Source organism: Nothoprocta perdicaria, unplaced genomic scaffold (genome assembly GCF_003342845.1).
Source record: "Nothoprocta perdicaria isolate Ctin4 unplaced genomic scaffold, notPer1 scaffold_382, whole genome shotgun sequence".
NCBI classification, from domain to species: domain Eukaryota; kingdom Metazoa; phylum Chordata; class Aves; order Tinamiformes; family Tinamidae; genus Nothoprocta; species Nothoprocta perdicaria.
The window spans coordinates 204,115-218,772 of record NW_020455624.1 but is presented as its reverse complement, the minus strand read 5'-3'; the positions used below and the strand labels follow the sequence as shown (position 1 = coordinate 218,772).

The 14,658-nt window shown below is 40.0% G+C and overlaps 1 protein-coding gene across 1 annotated transcript; it reads left to right on the top strand.

The window, feature by feature from the left end:
* The first annotated feature begins 3,290 nt into the window (after window positions 1-3,290).
* Window positions 3,291-14,048, top strand: CAGE1 (cancer antigen 1). Its single transcript, XM_026044788.1, has 7 exons — window positions 3,291-3,783; window positions 4,058-4,255; window positions 5,087-6,286; window positions 7,630-7,782; window positions 11,293-11,403; window positions 13,340-13,444; window positions 13,980-14,048. Exons 1-7 carry the CDS (start codon window positions 3,313-3,315, stop codon window positions 14,046-14,048), a joined length of 2,307 nt encoding a protein of 768 aa, XP_025900573.1. The 5' UTR covers window positions 3,291-3,312.
* Window positions 14,049-14,658: the final 610 nt, after the last annotated feature.

Here is a 14,658-nt window from a genome sequence, read left to right as displayed (position 1 = left end):
GGCGGGCGCCAGCGACCCCCCAGCCCCACAGAGCGCACTGCGTGACGCAGGCCGCGCCCACACCATCGCCAGCGCCAACGGCCACCCGCTACGGCGCGGGAAGAGGGACAAAAAGCAGTGAACGCGGCCGGGCTGCGCAAGAGAGGCGGGGCCAGAACGTGTGTGTTTAAGCGGGCTGGGAGCCGCTTGCGTTCCGGCACCGGGATTGGCTTCGAGTGTCTGACGTCACAAGGGCGAGCGCGGCCGCTGAAGGGGCGGGGCGCAGGGTGTAACGGCCGCAACGGGCACGGCGCGCGCGGGGCTCTGCGGAACGGGGCGCGCACCCGCGGGGCCCGGCGGGCAGCGCCGGCTCGCCGGGGCTGTGTAAGACACCGGGCGTTTCTCAGCGCTCGCGGGCTGAGAATGGCGTCAGGATACATCTYTAACCGGTACACGCGAACGCTGCGCCGAAGCCTCTCGCTTTCTGTCGGCTCCTCCCCGCAAATACACGCACAAGGTTGCGGGGACTTCGTGCTAGTAATGGAGCAGAAGGTCCACGAGAGCGCTATTGGGGCAGCTAGAGAAATAGGAGTATAAACCCTGCAGAAGTCACAGCACATCACGTCGCTCTCACAAGCCCTACAAGGAGAAAATGGACCACCCTGGTGGTGGAGCTCATGACAACTATTCAATTTACTTAAGTGGGATACGGAGATCCTTAATAAGGCTGCACCTTCAACTTGTTTTTCTCATGTTAGAAATGACCATTTTCTCCTGTTAAGGCCATAGATTCATGGTTGCTTTTAGGAGGCATTATTTAGTATCGCTGTCCTTTCAGACAGAGTTTTGTATAATATACTCTGAAACATTACAGTCAGTTCTTTATTAATAAACACAAAACTCCTGCTGAAACCAAAGGAATTTCAAATTTTCTATCTCCATTAGAAGTATCTTAAGTAACCATAATGCCTATTACACTGCGCAAACATCCACCACTGTTTATATATTTATATAAAATAGATTTTTTAAAAAATCAGCATTATATTTGTATTTTCCAGTGCATAATGGCTATATAAGAAAGTGCAGTCTTCTTTAGCAGATGTGCTTCCATTATCCAAATGGTAAATGTAAAGGCTGTTTAAAAAAACCAAAAACTGTGATTGTTGCAGAAAGCGGTAAAAGAGATGCTTGTGCTGATAAACCTTTAAAATAAGTAATTTCCRTCTGCAGTGCTTCTCTAAAGTCAAACCATCGAGAGCCCCTGAATGTGGAAAGCAGCACAACCGCTTCAGACATTTCAGAGGTGTGTACACAAGAGCTTTACTTCAGGGCCATCTTCACTTAAGCTTCCAGGGCAACTTTTCTCCCTTTATACAATTTATACTTTTTTTTTTTAAATACAGATTTATACAATTTCCCCCCAACATWGGGAATATTTTGTCTCCCTATAGAAGAGTGTCAGGTGGTAAAGCAGAGAAGACTACATTACTGCTCATTCCAGGACAGGAGTTTGCTTACAGTGTCTGTAATTGAGAAGGTAGATCCCATATGAAAACAGACTGCTCTGTTATTTTTGATTATACTTTGTTACCTATAAATCCTTGTTATAAAGGCTGTGAATAAAAATGGAAGCCTTTCCTTGGCTGGAAAATGAATGTAGCAGAGGCAGCGCAGGGTTCACCTCGTTTGGGGGCAGGCAGGAATTGAACCAGAGGCCCTGTTACGCACCCAGACCTGTGAGACTCTGGGTTATTCGCACTGCTGCCCCAGCAGCAAGGCTTGCCCTYGCCTTGGTAACAGTTTTAGTGTGTAGGATCCTCTGTAGGATCACACTGAGGGAAAGCAGGARCTTAAGGCTCTCCGCTTCTTACTGACCACAGTGCAAGCTAGCAGGAGTGAAGTGGGAGGACAGCAGGAGAGTTCCATGTGCCAACCACCTTATGACAAGGCACATGAAAAGAGGTGACACGTTTACCAGTTAGAGTCTTTACTCTCTGTGAATATAGGCCTCTGTGTTCCTATGCACTTGTATGACTGTAAATCCACAGTCCTCCTCACACAAAAACATCCTTGGAAAACCATTGCCTCCCTTAATTCGTCTACATCTGTTTAAGTTCTTTCCTACAGATTAAGAGCTACAAAGCTTGCTTACATTTGGGTTTCCATAAAGTACCTAAAAAATAYATATACTGAGGCTGGGGATCTGAAAAGCACCATAATCAGACCTCAAGAGGGCCATAAGCCATTTGTTTTTTTTAATATTTGCAGGATGAAATGTGGAACCCAAAGGGAGGAAAAGACGCTGCCTGCCAACTTTGTGAAGAAGCCCGTGTTCCGAAGCCTGTCTTAGAAAATTTGACARGTGGTATGTTGCTGTTGGTGATGTTAAACATGAGAAGGGATTTCAACTACCATGGGGATAAGTAGTAGGAATGAGTTATAATGACTTTAAATCTGTCTCACCCTAAGTATGCCCAAGTAGTCCTTAGCAGTTCACAGGAACCACATGGTGAGGATATATAAAGTCAACAATCAGTTCACTGAAGTGCAGCTTTAGAATTAATCTGTCGTGATCAATGCAGTTCCCTTCCAGTCTACCAGTGTAATGTAGAGTGAAATATTTTTCCACTACTTGAGTTCTTCCAGCATCTTCCCAGTTGCAAGTCCTTTCTCGCCAGTGATTCAAGTGAGCTGTCAGAATTCACAGAGCGTGAAGAGCAGTGAGGGGCTACACACCCCTCACTGGAGATACGGCTTCAGTTAAGCTCACGCCCTCCAACTATAATGACTTGTGTCAGGATAAAGATCAGCAGCAACACAAGTTCATGTTACTTTCAGAAGAAATTCTTTGGCTGTCTTCAACATTAAGAGTAAACCTGAACTGTTTTTTGCAGTCCTGTGTTTTTTGTTTTTATTTTTTTTCACTTTGATTCCCTTTGTACATCAGCACAGTGAGAGGCCAGATTTCCTCCACCTCAAACATCATGTGATATTCCAATGCTGTAGGTTTAGGTTAAATTCCGACTTTATACATACACTAGTTTAAACAGAAGAGGCACGTGTACATAGGAGAGGGAGATTAATATGGCACTTTAATCCTGATGTGAGCATTCATGTATTTGCATCATGTTTTGGCTCAGTGTCTCCTGATCAAATAATGATATATACGGAAGAGGCAAATGATTCATGTACTGTGTTAAGTTCCAAACAAAGTGATTCCACTACACAGCTATATTATGTTATTTCCATGAATATTCTTTGATACAGCTCTAAGAAACTTAATTCTTTCTTTGATTCTTTACGCATTTTCAAGATTCTTTACAGAAAACAACAATGTCACCAAATCTTAGAAACACTTGTGATGAAAGCAACAGACCTCTCTGTAGAACCTCCTGGAATCAATCTTCGGATGTGAACATGATGTTTTTCCCAGAGAAGGAATCCATAAGCAAAGAAGAGCCAGCACATCAAACAAGAATATTGGGCTGGCTAGAAGAAAACATGAAGGAAGAAGACATCATTAAAAAAGAATTGTGGGAATCTGAGGAAGAAAAAGGTTCACTGTCAAAACAATTACCAGTTCAGTCCCTTGTATCTCCTCATGAAAAGCCACTTGCAGAAATGGGGGACTCACTACTGGACTGTATTATTAAAGAATCCCCCATAAARGACGTATCTTATTTTCTCACTCAACCCCACGGCTCCCTGTATAAGATATATCCAAGTTTTGGTGCCGAGGGACAGTTTTCTGGAGAGGGTAATCTGAACTTGACTGGCAAAACTCCCAGTCCAAAAGGAGATACGGTAAGATTTCTTGTTTCTTGAATAGAGGCTTAAATGATGAAAATACTATTCTCTGATAAAGCTAGTGGTAGTTCTTTAAATTACATGTATGTTTATTGCAGTACCATATCTGTGAGTGCTATGCCTCCCTGATGCGTAAGATGAAAGAGAAGTGTTGAGTATCAAATGCAGGTATTAGAGTCACACCTTAAATTAACTGAGGTCTGAATGAAAGAGGCAATGCATTTTCACCAAGTACCTGTTCAGCTTATGAAAGCCAGCTCTGTTTTTGTAGGCAGTCACTGATCAACAGCTTGACTCTTCAAACACCTGTGGGGAAAGCAACAATAGCTTTTCTTCTGATTCTTTATATGAGAACTTTATGAATAAACCAGCTCTGATGCAGTCAAATAGAGAATTGAAAAGAACTATGAAGAACCATGTAATTCAGTACAAGAAGAGAGGAAGTGCTCACAGAAAGTTTCTAGAGTCTGTAAGATGCTTTTTCCTATTTTTAGTTTTTATTTATCTTTCTTAGCTACAGTTAGCTTGATAAAAAAATAAGTACAGTTAAAAAGATTGTGGTTCAAAATGTACTCCTGTTTATTATTAGCTTTACTATATTATCTAGCAAATTAATTTAAAAAACCCCAACACCCTCTTATACGAAGTGCTATAGGATTCTGACTCTCCCACTCCATCCAAAAGGAGGAGACAGTAGTACTGCATGCAGAATTTATTGCCTTTCTAGCTCTGTTTTCAGTTGAGTAAAATCTCCCTTCTGCCCATCTGCTGGAAATTCAGTAAATACCTTGCTGCACAGAGCATTGAAAGACATTTTTCTTATTGCATTAATGTAAATATTCATCCTACCACATTTTCTACAATTGATTTATCCAATAGTTTAATCTTTTGTTACTGTAGCTTATTTTTTATTATTATTATTACTTGCTTTAAGGTCAGAACTTGCTGCATGTGTAGGATTCATTCCCCTGGAAACAGGTGCAAGGGCTTGTAGGTGTTGGAGGGTAGGCTCCTTTTTTTTTTTTTTTTTTTTTTTTTTTTTTTTTTTTATCATTTTATAGCATGGATTCACAGTTTTCACTGAAGTTAAAGAAGAAATAGTTTGAACAGATGGGACTGATAGACTGAAGGGAGTCACAACTTATTTTGTAATAGTAGAACGATAAAACTGTGCTAGTATTGTAACAGTGTGGGTGAAGCTTATTCAAATTTATTCTCAGCTGCTTTTCTGCTTGCCCTGAATAATTTACTATCAAGTCATGTTAGCTCTAACTATGTCAGAATGTGGTTTTCCCCCTAGGAAGTACCTACAGCTGATAAGAAATCTTTATGTTATCATTCCGAGACATCACTTGCTCCTAAGGCAGAATATAAGCAAGAAGGCGCAAGCGATGAAGTGATCCTCTCCACGCATAAAGCAGGTAGCCCCTGTCTAAGCCCTTACGAAGCATCACCAAATGCATGTAAGACACAGTATTCCAAGTGCCACTTGGAGCAGCTCCCATTTCAGGAGCAAGCTATGAACTTCAGTGGTGACATCAAGCAATTAGAGCAAAGCCAGCAAAAACAAACACAAATGATAGATTTTCAGTGCGATGATACGGTTCTGAAGAAGAAAATTCAAGACAGGGAAAAACTATTGCTTAGGGAAGGGGATTTAGGTCTGGATGAAGTAACTAAGAGAATGAAGCAGAATCAGAAGGAACAGTCAGCTCAAATAATTGATTCTTATTCAGAAAAGATTTCCCAAGAGTCCAATTTAAAAGAATTAGAAATGGAAACTGTTCAGCAACAGCATTTTGAAGAAACTGTAAACAAACTGAAGAAGGATATTGAAGATCTAAGAGAAGGAAAAGGCAAGGTCAGCAAAGAGAAAAATGATGCTAAGAATTGGCTGGTAGTCATGCAGGAAGTTTTATGCAATGCCACAAAACATCTTCAGGAAATTGTTGCTGAAAAAGAAGTTCTTCTGCACCAGGTAGAAGAACTAAAGTGTGCGTATTGTCTCCTGCAAAAGCAGCATGAAACAGAACTGAGGACTAAGTCTAGGACACAGTACTTGGACAGGGACCATACCATATGCAGGAGAGAAGAAAAAATAAGGGAACTTCAGCATCTCAAACAAAAACTGGAACATGAGGCTGAGACTGTCACTTCAGCCCTGCAAGAGCTAAGGGAGGAGAAGGAGAATACAGAGAAAGGGCTTCTATCCTTGCAAACAAAATATCAGGGAAGAAAGGATAGCAGCTTGGCAGAAAGGCAACAGCTGGGATCCAAATACAACCAGCTGGCTGCTCAGCTTAAAATTCTGCAAGCAGAATTTGAAAACGAACAAGCTGAAAGGGAGAAAATGCAACAGCAGCTCTGTGAGTTCAGAATAGAGAACCAAAAGCTGCAGCAACAAAGCGCTAAAGACCAAGAACGAAACCGCATCTTACAGCTTGAAACTGCCAGATGGAAAAAGAAATATGATAAAGTCAGAGAATCACAGATAATCAAGGTATAACTTCAGATCAATACAGCACTGTAAGCATCATAAAAAYCTATAATGAACAGAGTTCCTAGTTGCTATGTACAGCACTGGTAACACTGTTTTAAGACAGGGTGAAATATAAATGTGCATTACCAGCTAAGTCCTACTTAGACACTTCCTGTGGACTTCAGCTGTACTTACCCAGTTCTCTAACAACGGATTAATTTTGACAATGAAACAACTTGCAACTTGCATAAAATGTTGCATAAGTATTAAATCAAAATAATGAAGTGTAACTGTAGTCTGAAGATCAAGATTATATTTACATGTAATAAAACATTCCAAAATAAGTGTAGTCTAACACTACTGAGTCTTCCTCGTGGAAGTCAGATGAGGTGTTGTCTCTCATTCCTTCCTCAAAAAAGTGAACTTCTTTTTGCCTTCTTACTTTATGTTATGTGGAAGCAAGGAAACTTTATATTTCGACCCTTGAGCCATTGTATACAGATAAAAACAGCTATTTTCTCATTCTTTAAACTTGCTGTCTCTGTGCCATCAAGATATTCAGACATGAAATTTGCTTACAGGAGGAAGATTAAGAAAGAAGTAGTAGAATGGAGAAGGCATATTGTGGAGATGTTTCATCTTCTGGTGTTTTAGGTTTTGTGCAATATGTTCTTGGGAAGGGAGTGGAATATAGAAGTAAAAATGCCCAAGTTGTTCCTGTGGTGCAGTTTAGCACCTTACCTCTTTCCTCACTTTTGTGGAAATGTTTAGTTATGCTTTCAGATACCATCTCTTTCTCTCTTAGCTTTTGCTAATGGTAATAGCTTGGTGGTACCAAAAGAAAGGAAAAGGCTCTTTATCCATAATTTTATCCATATCAGTGCATTTACTGAAAAGGGAGGTAGGAAAGAGCAGAATCCTTGCACCATTATTATTTGTGTTTGTTTAAAACAAACACAAATGGGGATGTCCTCATAAATCTAGAGTCTTATGTAGGTGTAAGAGAATAGTATACACTTCATATTCACTGACAGTAGAAAATCCTATTAACTCATAAAAACAGTCACACTCGTATTGGGCCAGGTGTTTTCTAAGTACAATAGGAAGTGAAGAAAGATAGTAAATAGCAGGCTAAACTCAATGGCTAGATGGGAAAGCTCTGGTGAAATCTGAGAAATAAGCGCACCAGGATGAAAGCTGAGAATAACTTTTTGGCTTTCAGTTCACCTAATGATGACTGAAATTGAATGGGAATCCTATATTGCATTTGTCATCTTTTTAACAGGAGTTCTATTTATTACTTTTATTTTTCAGTTGACAAGTTGGAGATCTTAAATCGGGTAAATTTTAATGTTTCCATTTAGGCTGCTACGTCATCCGTGCTTTCTGATTTACCTCAGAAAAAACTGAAGAGTGGAAAAGACTGCCTTAGCACCTTTAACGTGCAGAGAATATCCCAGCTGTTGTCCAAAGTTTGCAGTATTCTGGCTCTGGCAGATGGACATATCATGTGTCAGGTAACACAAAATAGTTCTTGTTCAAAAGCTGTCTACAGAGATCCTAGACGCTGTTTTCAGATCAGTCCAARTGTCAGCATCTGACATTTCCTCTTGCTCTGTTCTCTCAGGATTTCACAATACAGGAGTCTTTAGATCTACCTTAAAACCAAGAGCTTAAAACTTACCTTTACTTCCAGCTGCCTCTCTGATTTTATTCAGCTATGCTGCTTCTACTTTGTTATACATGGGTATAATCTATTGGAAGTGATTTTGGATTGATTCCTCTAAAAGCCATATTTTCTCTCCCTTTGGAAAAGGGTAAGAATTTTAAATGAGGTATTAAATATCTGTTTATCCTGCCTGTCAGCTAATGTTCAGATCCTTCTCCAAAATGAAAGAGAAAAACAAACAAAAAATAATTCCACCCTCAAAAYAGTTTTATATTCAATAAGATCTGGTTCACATTTGTAGTGAGCAAAATCTCAAAATATGCTACCATTTATGGCCACCAAGAGACCAGTTTAGAAAGAGGGAAAAAAAMCCCACAAAAAACAGATGGTCTCATTTCCCTGAGGACAGATTCAGCATGCTCAGAATTACATCACTTACAGCATCTTTATTAGCAGTCTCTGGAGATAGTCCCTGATATTTTAAAAATTAGATAACATGTTTTGGGTGCTTCATCTGCTAATATCACTGATCTTAGGGTCACATCTTAAGTTTCTAAAACTCCTGGCTCATTTAACAGAAATAATAATGTTGTGAGTAAAATCTGAATGAAAGTGCCTACAAGAAAGGGTTAAAAATGGACCATATTGATGACCAAATGAACAACAGTGATGRGCAATCAACACCAGATGCAGTCTGAAGCCCATGGATTACATGGGAGAATCACTCCCCTTGACCTCCTGGCAGTGCTGCTGCTAATAAAACCCAGGATGTGCTTGGCTTTCTCTGCTGCCAGGGCACGTTGCTGCTTCATGGTTAGTTTGAAGTCTACTGGGATTCCACCCATGAGATCCTTCTCAGCAGAGCTGCTCCACAATTAGCCCCTAGTCTGAACTGTGACTAGGGCTTGCTCTTCCTTCCTGTGTGGATGACTTTGCATCTGTCTCTGCTGACTTTCACAAGGGTCCTCTTGGCTCATTTCTCCAGCCTGCCTAGCTGTTTCTGGATGGTAGCCCTGCTACCAAACATTGACTCATTCCTCGTTCCTCCCCCCAATTTGGGGTTATCTACAAACCCTGTAAACAGACGTTCCATTGATAAAATGGAATCCAAATCTTTGATGCAAATATTAGATTGGAAGGTCTCAGGATAGATGTTTGCAGTACTCCACTTGTTACTGGCATCCAGGTGGAATATGAAGCTCYCGAGAGCCACAGGTTATATTACCAGTGAGCTGCTGATTTCCTGTCAAACAGACAGCAATACTTAACCACCTCTGATTAATAAGCTTCCATATCTTCACCCATTCCCTGTTAAAGGGTTGAGGGCCCTGAAGGCAGAGGACACTTAGGATGCAGAAGCCAGCAGGGCTGTGACATACCTCCGGAGGTTGGCCAGTCTTCTGCCAGGATCCAGCAGGTAACCAGGAGCTATGGGGCAAGGTCCTGCACAGTCTGGGGGGTCAGACCTCACAGTGCACAGCCTGGAGCTCAGGCAAGACAAAGCTGACCGTAAGGGACCAGCAAGAGCAGGGCTTATGCACAGGGTAAAATAAGCTAGAAGATGAAGGTGACTCCAGCAGAGGTAGCGCCTCACCAGGCACAGCATAGACTCATAATATCCTAGTAAGGCAAGTGAAGCAGGGGTGGTGACAGCAACAGGCTTGGCTAATAGTCCCAGTGATTAACAAATAGGCAGAAACATGTCAGGTCTAGTCAACAAGTTGGGAACAGGACTAGAGTTGAATTTTCCTACATCATAGCTCACATAGGAGCAGAGGGAGCTTAAATGGAGATCCCAAGCCAGTGAGCACAGGGGAGGGGCTGTGAATCACAGATGTGACTAATCAGGGCAGTTCTAGTGGGGGCATTAAGGAACTTTACAGCTACCCCAGCAGGAATACACTGAAACACAGAATGACTGAGGTTGGAAGGGACCCCTAGAGATCTAGTCCAACCCCCCTGCTCCAGCAGGGACACCCAGAGCACGGGGCACAGGGCGGCATCCAGGCGAGTTCTGAAGATCTCCAGAGAAGGAAACTCCACAACCTCCCTGGGCAGCCTGTGCCAGGGCTCTGGCATCCTCACAGGAAAGAAGTTCTTCCTCACATGGARATGAAACTTACTGTGTTTCAACTTGTACCCATTGCCCCTTGTCATATCACTGTCCACCACTGAGAAGAGTTAGACCCCATCCTCCCTACATTCTCCCCTCAGGTACTTATACATGCTGATAAGATCCTCTCTCAACCYTCTCTTCTCAAGGCTGTGACAGATGTGTTTTTCAAACATATATCCCAAACAGGGAAAAACATAACAGGCAGCAATCTGGCCTAAGATATATGGAAGCTGAATTATGCAAGATTCTGAGCAAAAGATAACCCTGTAACAGCTCATGACTCATAAAGATATAAGGGATCTGTCTGAAAACTAGTTTGTCATTGCCAATGAAGAGAAACCTGAGAGATGTAGTGAGGACTCAATAGCTGTCATTTGTTGTCCTCTATGTTGCACATACCTGCTCCTGGCCAGATTATTTAGACACATGTTTTGGTGTTTGTGAGAATGTGTAAAATAAACTTTTYAAAGGATTTTATGGTATGTCCTGAAGATCCCAGCCACAATGAAACATATCACAGAGTTGCTCAGCGGTGGATAGCCTGCAAAATCATGACATTAAAAATAGTCAGCTCTTTGCGAGATTAATCAGCATGAAACAGACTTTCTTCCATTGCTGCAAATTCTGGGGTTAGGGACAGATGATCTTCAGAGATCCCAACTAACCCCAACTCTTCTCTGATCCTATGATCCACTTTACTCCTTTTCCACAGTATAAAGTGGAATGACTAAGAGTTTATTGTCTCTTCAGTTCCCACTCCTTTTTTTTCTTTTTTTTTTCAATGACGACTCTTAACACTGCCATCTCACAGATGGCTTTCTTCTTTATTAATTATTTCACTCCAAATTGTAGGTACATGTTCTCATACTAGTAAATTTTATTTTTGCTTCTACAGAGTGTAGGCTTAGAATACAATTTTTCTTTTTCATCTAGAGTAGTTAAAGACAGGAGCTTTGAACCAGTATATGACAAACAACACAAGCCTGCTTTGTTAAGTTACATAATATATTCTGTATTTTAATAATCAAAAAGCAAATCTCTGACATATATATATACACATATATATCATGTAGCCTATGTGCTCAGGATCTTTAAGAGAGTGGATGACATTTGTCATAGCTGGGTTTGGTCAAGACACCAGAGATATCCTTCATTTAAATCYGAGGAAAGGCAATGATGAACCCTTCACAAATTTGAGGTCTTTGTTCAAGCAGTTTTTTTTTTCCTATTGTTACTCACTAGGACACAGATTATTTTTCTGTCATTGAACATAACAGGAAGAATGAGGCAATTGTTCAACTGCAAGAAGAAGTGAAGAACCTTACCCTTAAAAAGAAAACCTTGGAGAAAAAGGTAGATCTTCCTGAATGCCTTGGGAATGTACAAATGGCTYCGTGCAGCTTATAAGTAAAAGATTTCATAGTCTAAAAACATACAGCTCTCATTGACCCGCTTTTAGGAATGAAATGACCAAGCAAAAAGCCACCCTTCACCTTTGACATGGCTTACTGACCAGCTTAATATCATTATAGCGCATACCACATTTTGCTTTATTATAGGTTTTGGCATTTATTTAGAATTCCAATTGGACTTTGTGTTCTGTCTGAAAAAAAAGGGGGGGGGAAGAGAGGGAAGGAAAATAGATGCACAAACATAATGCATAAAACAAAACATACAAACAAATGAAGAATAGATTTGTAGTCAGTCTTCAAAGAAAAATTGATGAAATAGGCCTCTGGTTTTGAGGTTGAATACTGTCATAGTGTTACAGCTCTCCTGAAGGATTCTTCTCTGTTAGTATCCAAACGGGTAACTGCCAGCCATACAGGGAAGAGAAATAAATTATGTGGACTGAATCTACAGCTTCTGTACTCTGCAGGCTTTACCTTCCCCTAGGATGTCAGGAGTTTTGAGGTCCGTCACCGCCTCTTAGACCATTTTGGACCAACTGGCTAAAATTTTATGGAGAAAAGCCTAAGTGAGCTGAGGACCACTGAATGGCTAAAGTATAAGTATCATGGCTAAAGGCCATGATCTGAGCAGCTCGTTACATGTAGTAGCTGTGATTCTGCAGCAAGAATATTATAAAATACATACTAGAAAGAGGCTCCACATATAATATATAAAGCATTATTTCCAGTTCAGGGTTTATCATTAAGAGTCTATTCTTAAACTCTGTTATTACAATTGATAGTTTTTGACATGCATAGCATATATAAATTAGTTAAGTCTCAAAATTTTTATCAAAATAAATCTTTAGTTACAGAAGTACATGAAAAGCATAGAAATCACAAGACAATTAATTAATGAAATGAAATCTTTCCAGAATCAAGTTACTGAGGTAAGTTCATCACTGTTTGCAATAAAAAAAATCGAGGTTTGAGGTTGCTTCAATGTTCTGAACATTGTTAAAGTAGCCATTACTACTTATTGTGCTCCCTTTCCCTCTTCCCTCTTGTTGTGTTCATATAGAGTTTTTAAATAATCTGGAAGCTGATTAGGGACCTGAAGTGCAGGAATGTGCTAGTTTTAAATATATATATATACACACATATATGTATGTATGTATGTATGGCTTCTAGCTACTAGCTGGAGAGCTACCTAAGTTCCTTTATATACTGAATTATTTAAGTACATTGTAAGTATAATAATTACATCATAGAATAAGAAAAAAGGTATTTTCAGAACTAGAGGTAAGTTTAATGACAGATACGGATTTTCATTCAATTTTTATTAATGGCACATTTATCTACAGGATTCAGGAGCTGAACATCAGAAACATGGAAATGGTACAAAATTGTCTGATTTGCACAGACCAGAATTAGATAAATATCACAAGCAAAACAACAAGCTTCAGAGCCAGGTGAAAAGACTGCACCTGACTGAAACAAACAACAAAAAACATGAATTCTTGTCATGGATATCTGGCTGCCATATAGTTACAAAGTATCCATTTCTCACACTGTTTGATTAATAATACTCCTTGGGCATTCAGAAACAAGTAAAAATACTACATTTTCTGGCAGTGTGAATTACAGTACACTGAATTTTCTCAGAAGCTAGTACTGTACAAGTAACTTCTTATCCTGAGGAAGTATTAAAGTAATTTTTCTAATATGATAGTCCTGGGAACTGCTGTAAGTGATTAATAAAAGGTTGCAGAAACCACTACTACTTTACATAGAGACTGTCGTTTGCCCTCTGTGTTTTCTCTTGGTGATATTTTTTTTCTATTTGCTAATTGTATGTTTATCACATTATTTATTTATGTTTCTTATTGCTTTCTGAGATTGAAAAACTAAAAAATCATCTGGAGTTAAAGGAGGAAGAATGCAAGAGACTTACAGGAGAAAATGGCAAACTTCATGAAGATTTGAGAAGCATGACACTGAAGGTACAGAACCTTTGAAAACCCCAGGTGGCCAGCTGCACAGACACAGTACTTAAAAACCTACTGTCAGTAAGATTGGATAGCTATATACAACATCTTGTATTATATAGAGGTAATGAATCTTCGATTGCATGAGTTTTTCATCTAACCTCTGAAATGAGAAATGTAAAGCAAAGTCAATGCTTGGCTCAGAAATATAGGAAATTCCTACCTACCTTTCATTTACTTTTCTTTTTTTTCCCTAATAGAAAAGGAGGCTACATAATAACACTGTCTTGATTTGGTATGTGTGGTACTTCATGTAAAACTAAATCCCTTTAAGGCTATTAAGTCAGTCCTTCTGAAATTGGTGGAATTACCTGTTTATGGCAAGTAGAATACAGATCACAGAGCTGACTGGTACCAACAGCCTCCTTTATCCATACAGAAGATATGTATTATTTATACATATATCTATATCTTTACATGTATATGCATGTGTGTTATGTACATATCTCTCTTTTACAGGAATAATCTTTTTTAAATTTTATTTTTAAAGGTAGTATCATATGARAAAATTACAGCACACCCTGATGAAAGGCTTGAGAGTCCCCAGAAACCACAGTAGGTTGACTGATACTGCTATTGATTGTATTCCTTGTTGTGCTTGAACATACGTGTGAATGAAAGAGATGATACTTTCTCCTATCACAGAAGGAGAAAGAAAAAATTTTAACAATTTACAAGGCTATTTTTTTTAGTGGGAAAGCTACTATTACTAGAAAACTTAAGAGCAAGTCATATTTGTTTGATATGCATAACTAATGTAAAAACATAAGCCAGGATCCTCATGCAAGAGAACTTGCTAGAGCAGGACAGCACACAGCACACTGTGAGGGCAGTTCTGTTGAATCTAGGTGTGCAGGATGAGTGCAAACCTTCTATCCTCTCTGTTGTCTGCTAAAGGAGACCAGCCCTTTGGGAGATGTAGAAAGAAACCTCTACTCCATGCCTCAGCTCTTCTATACCATTTTCCATATAAAGTATGTCATTGTGGCTCTGGGCTATGAACTGAAGTCACCAAAGGAGSGGCACATTTTGTTTTGGCTGCTCCGGTGTGAAAGGTACTGCCAGCTCAGCCAGAAGGGCACACACAGAAGGCTGAGCCTGGGACACCAGAGCAGCTCTGGGTGTCTGCATTACAAAATACAATGTGACACAGTGACCTCTGCCTAACC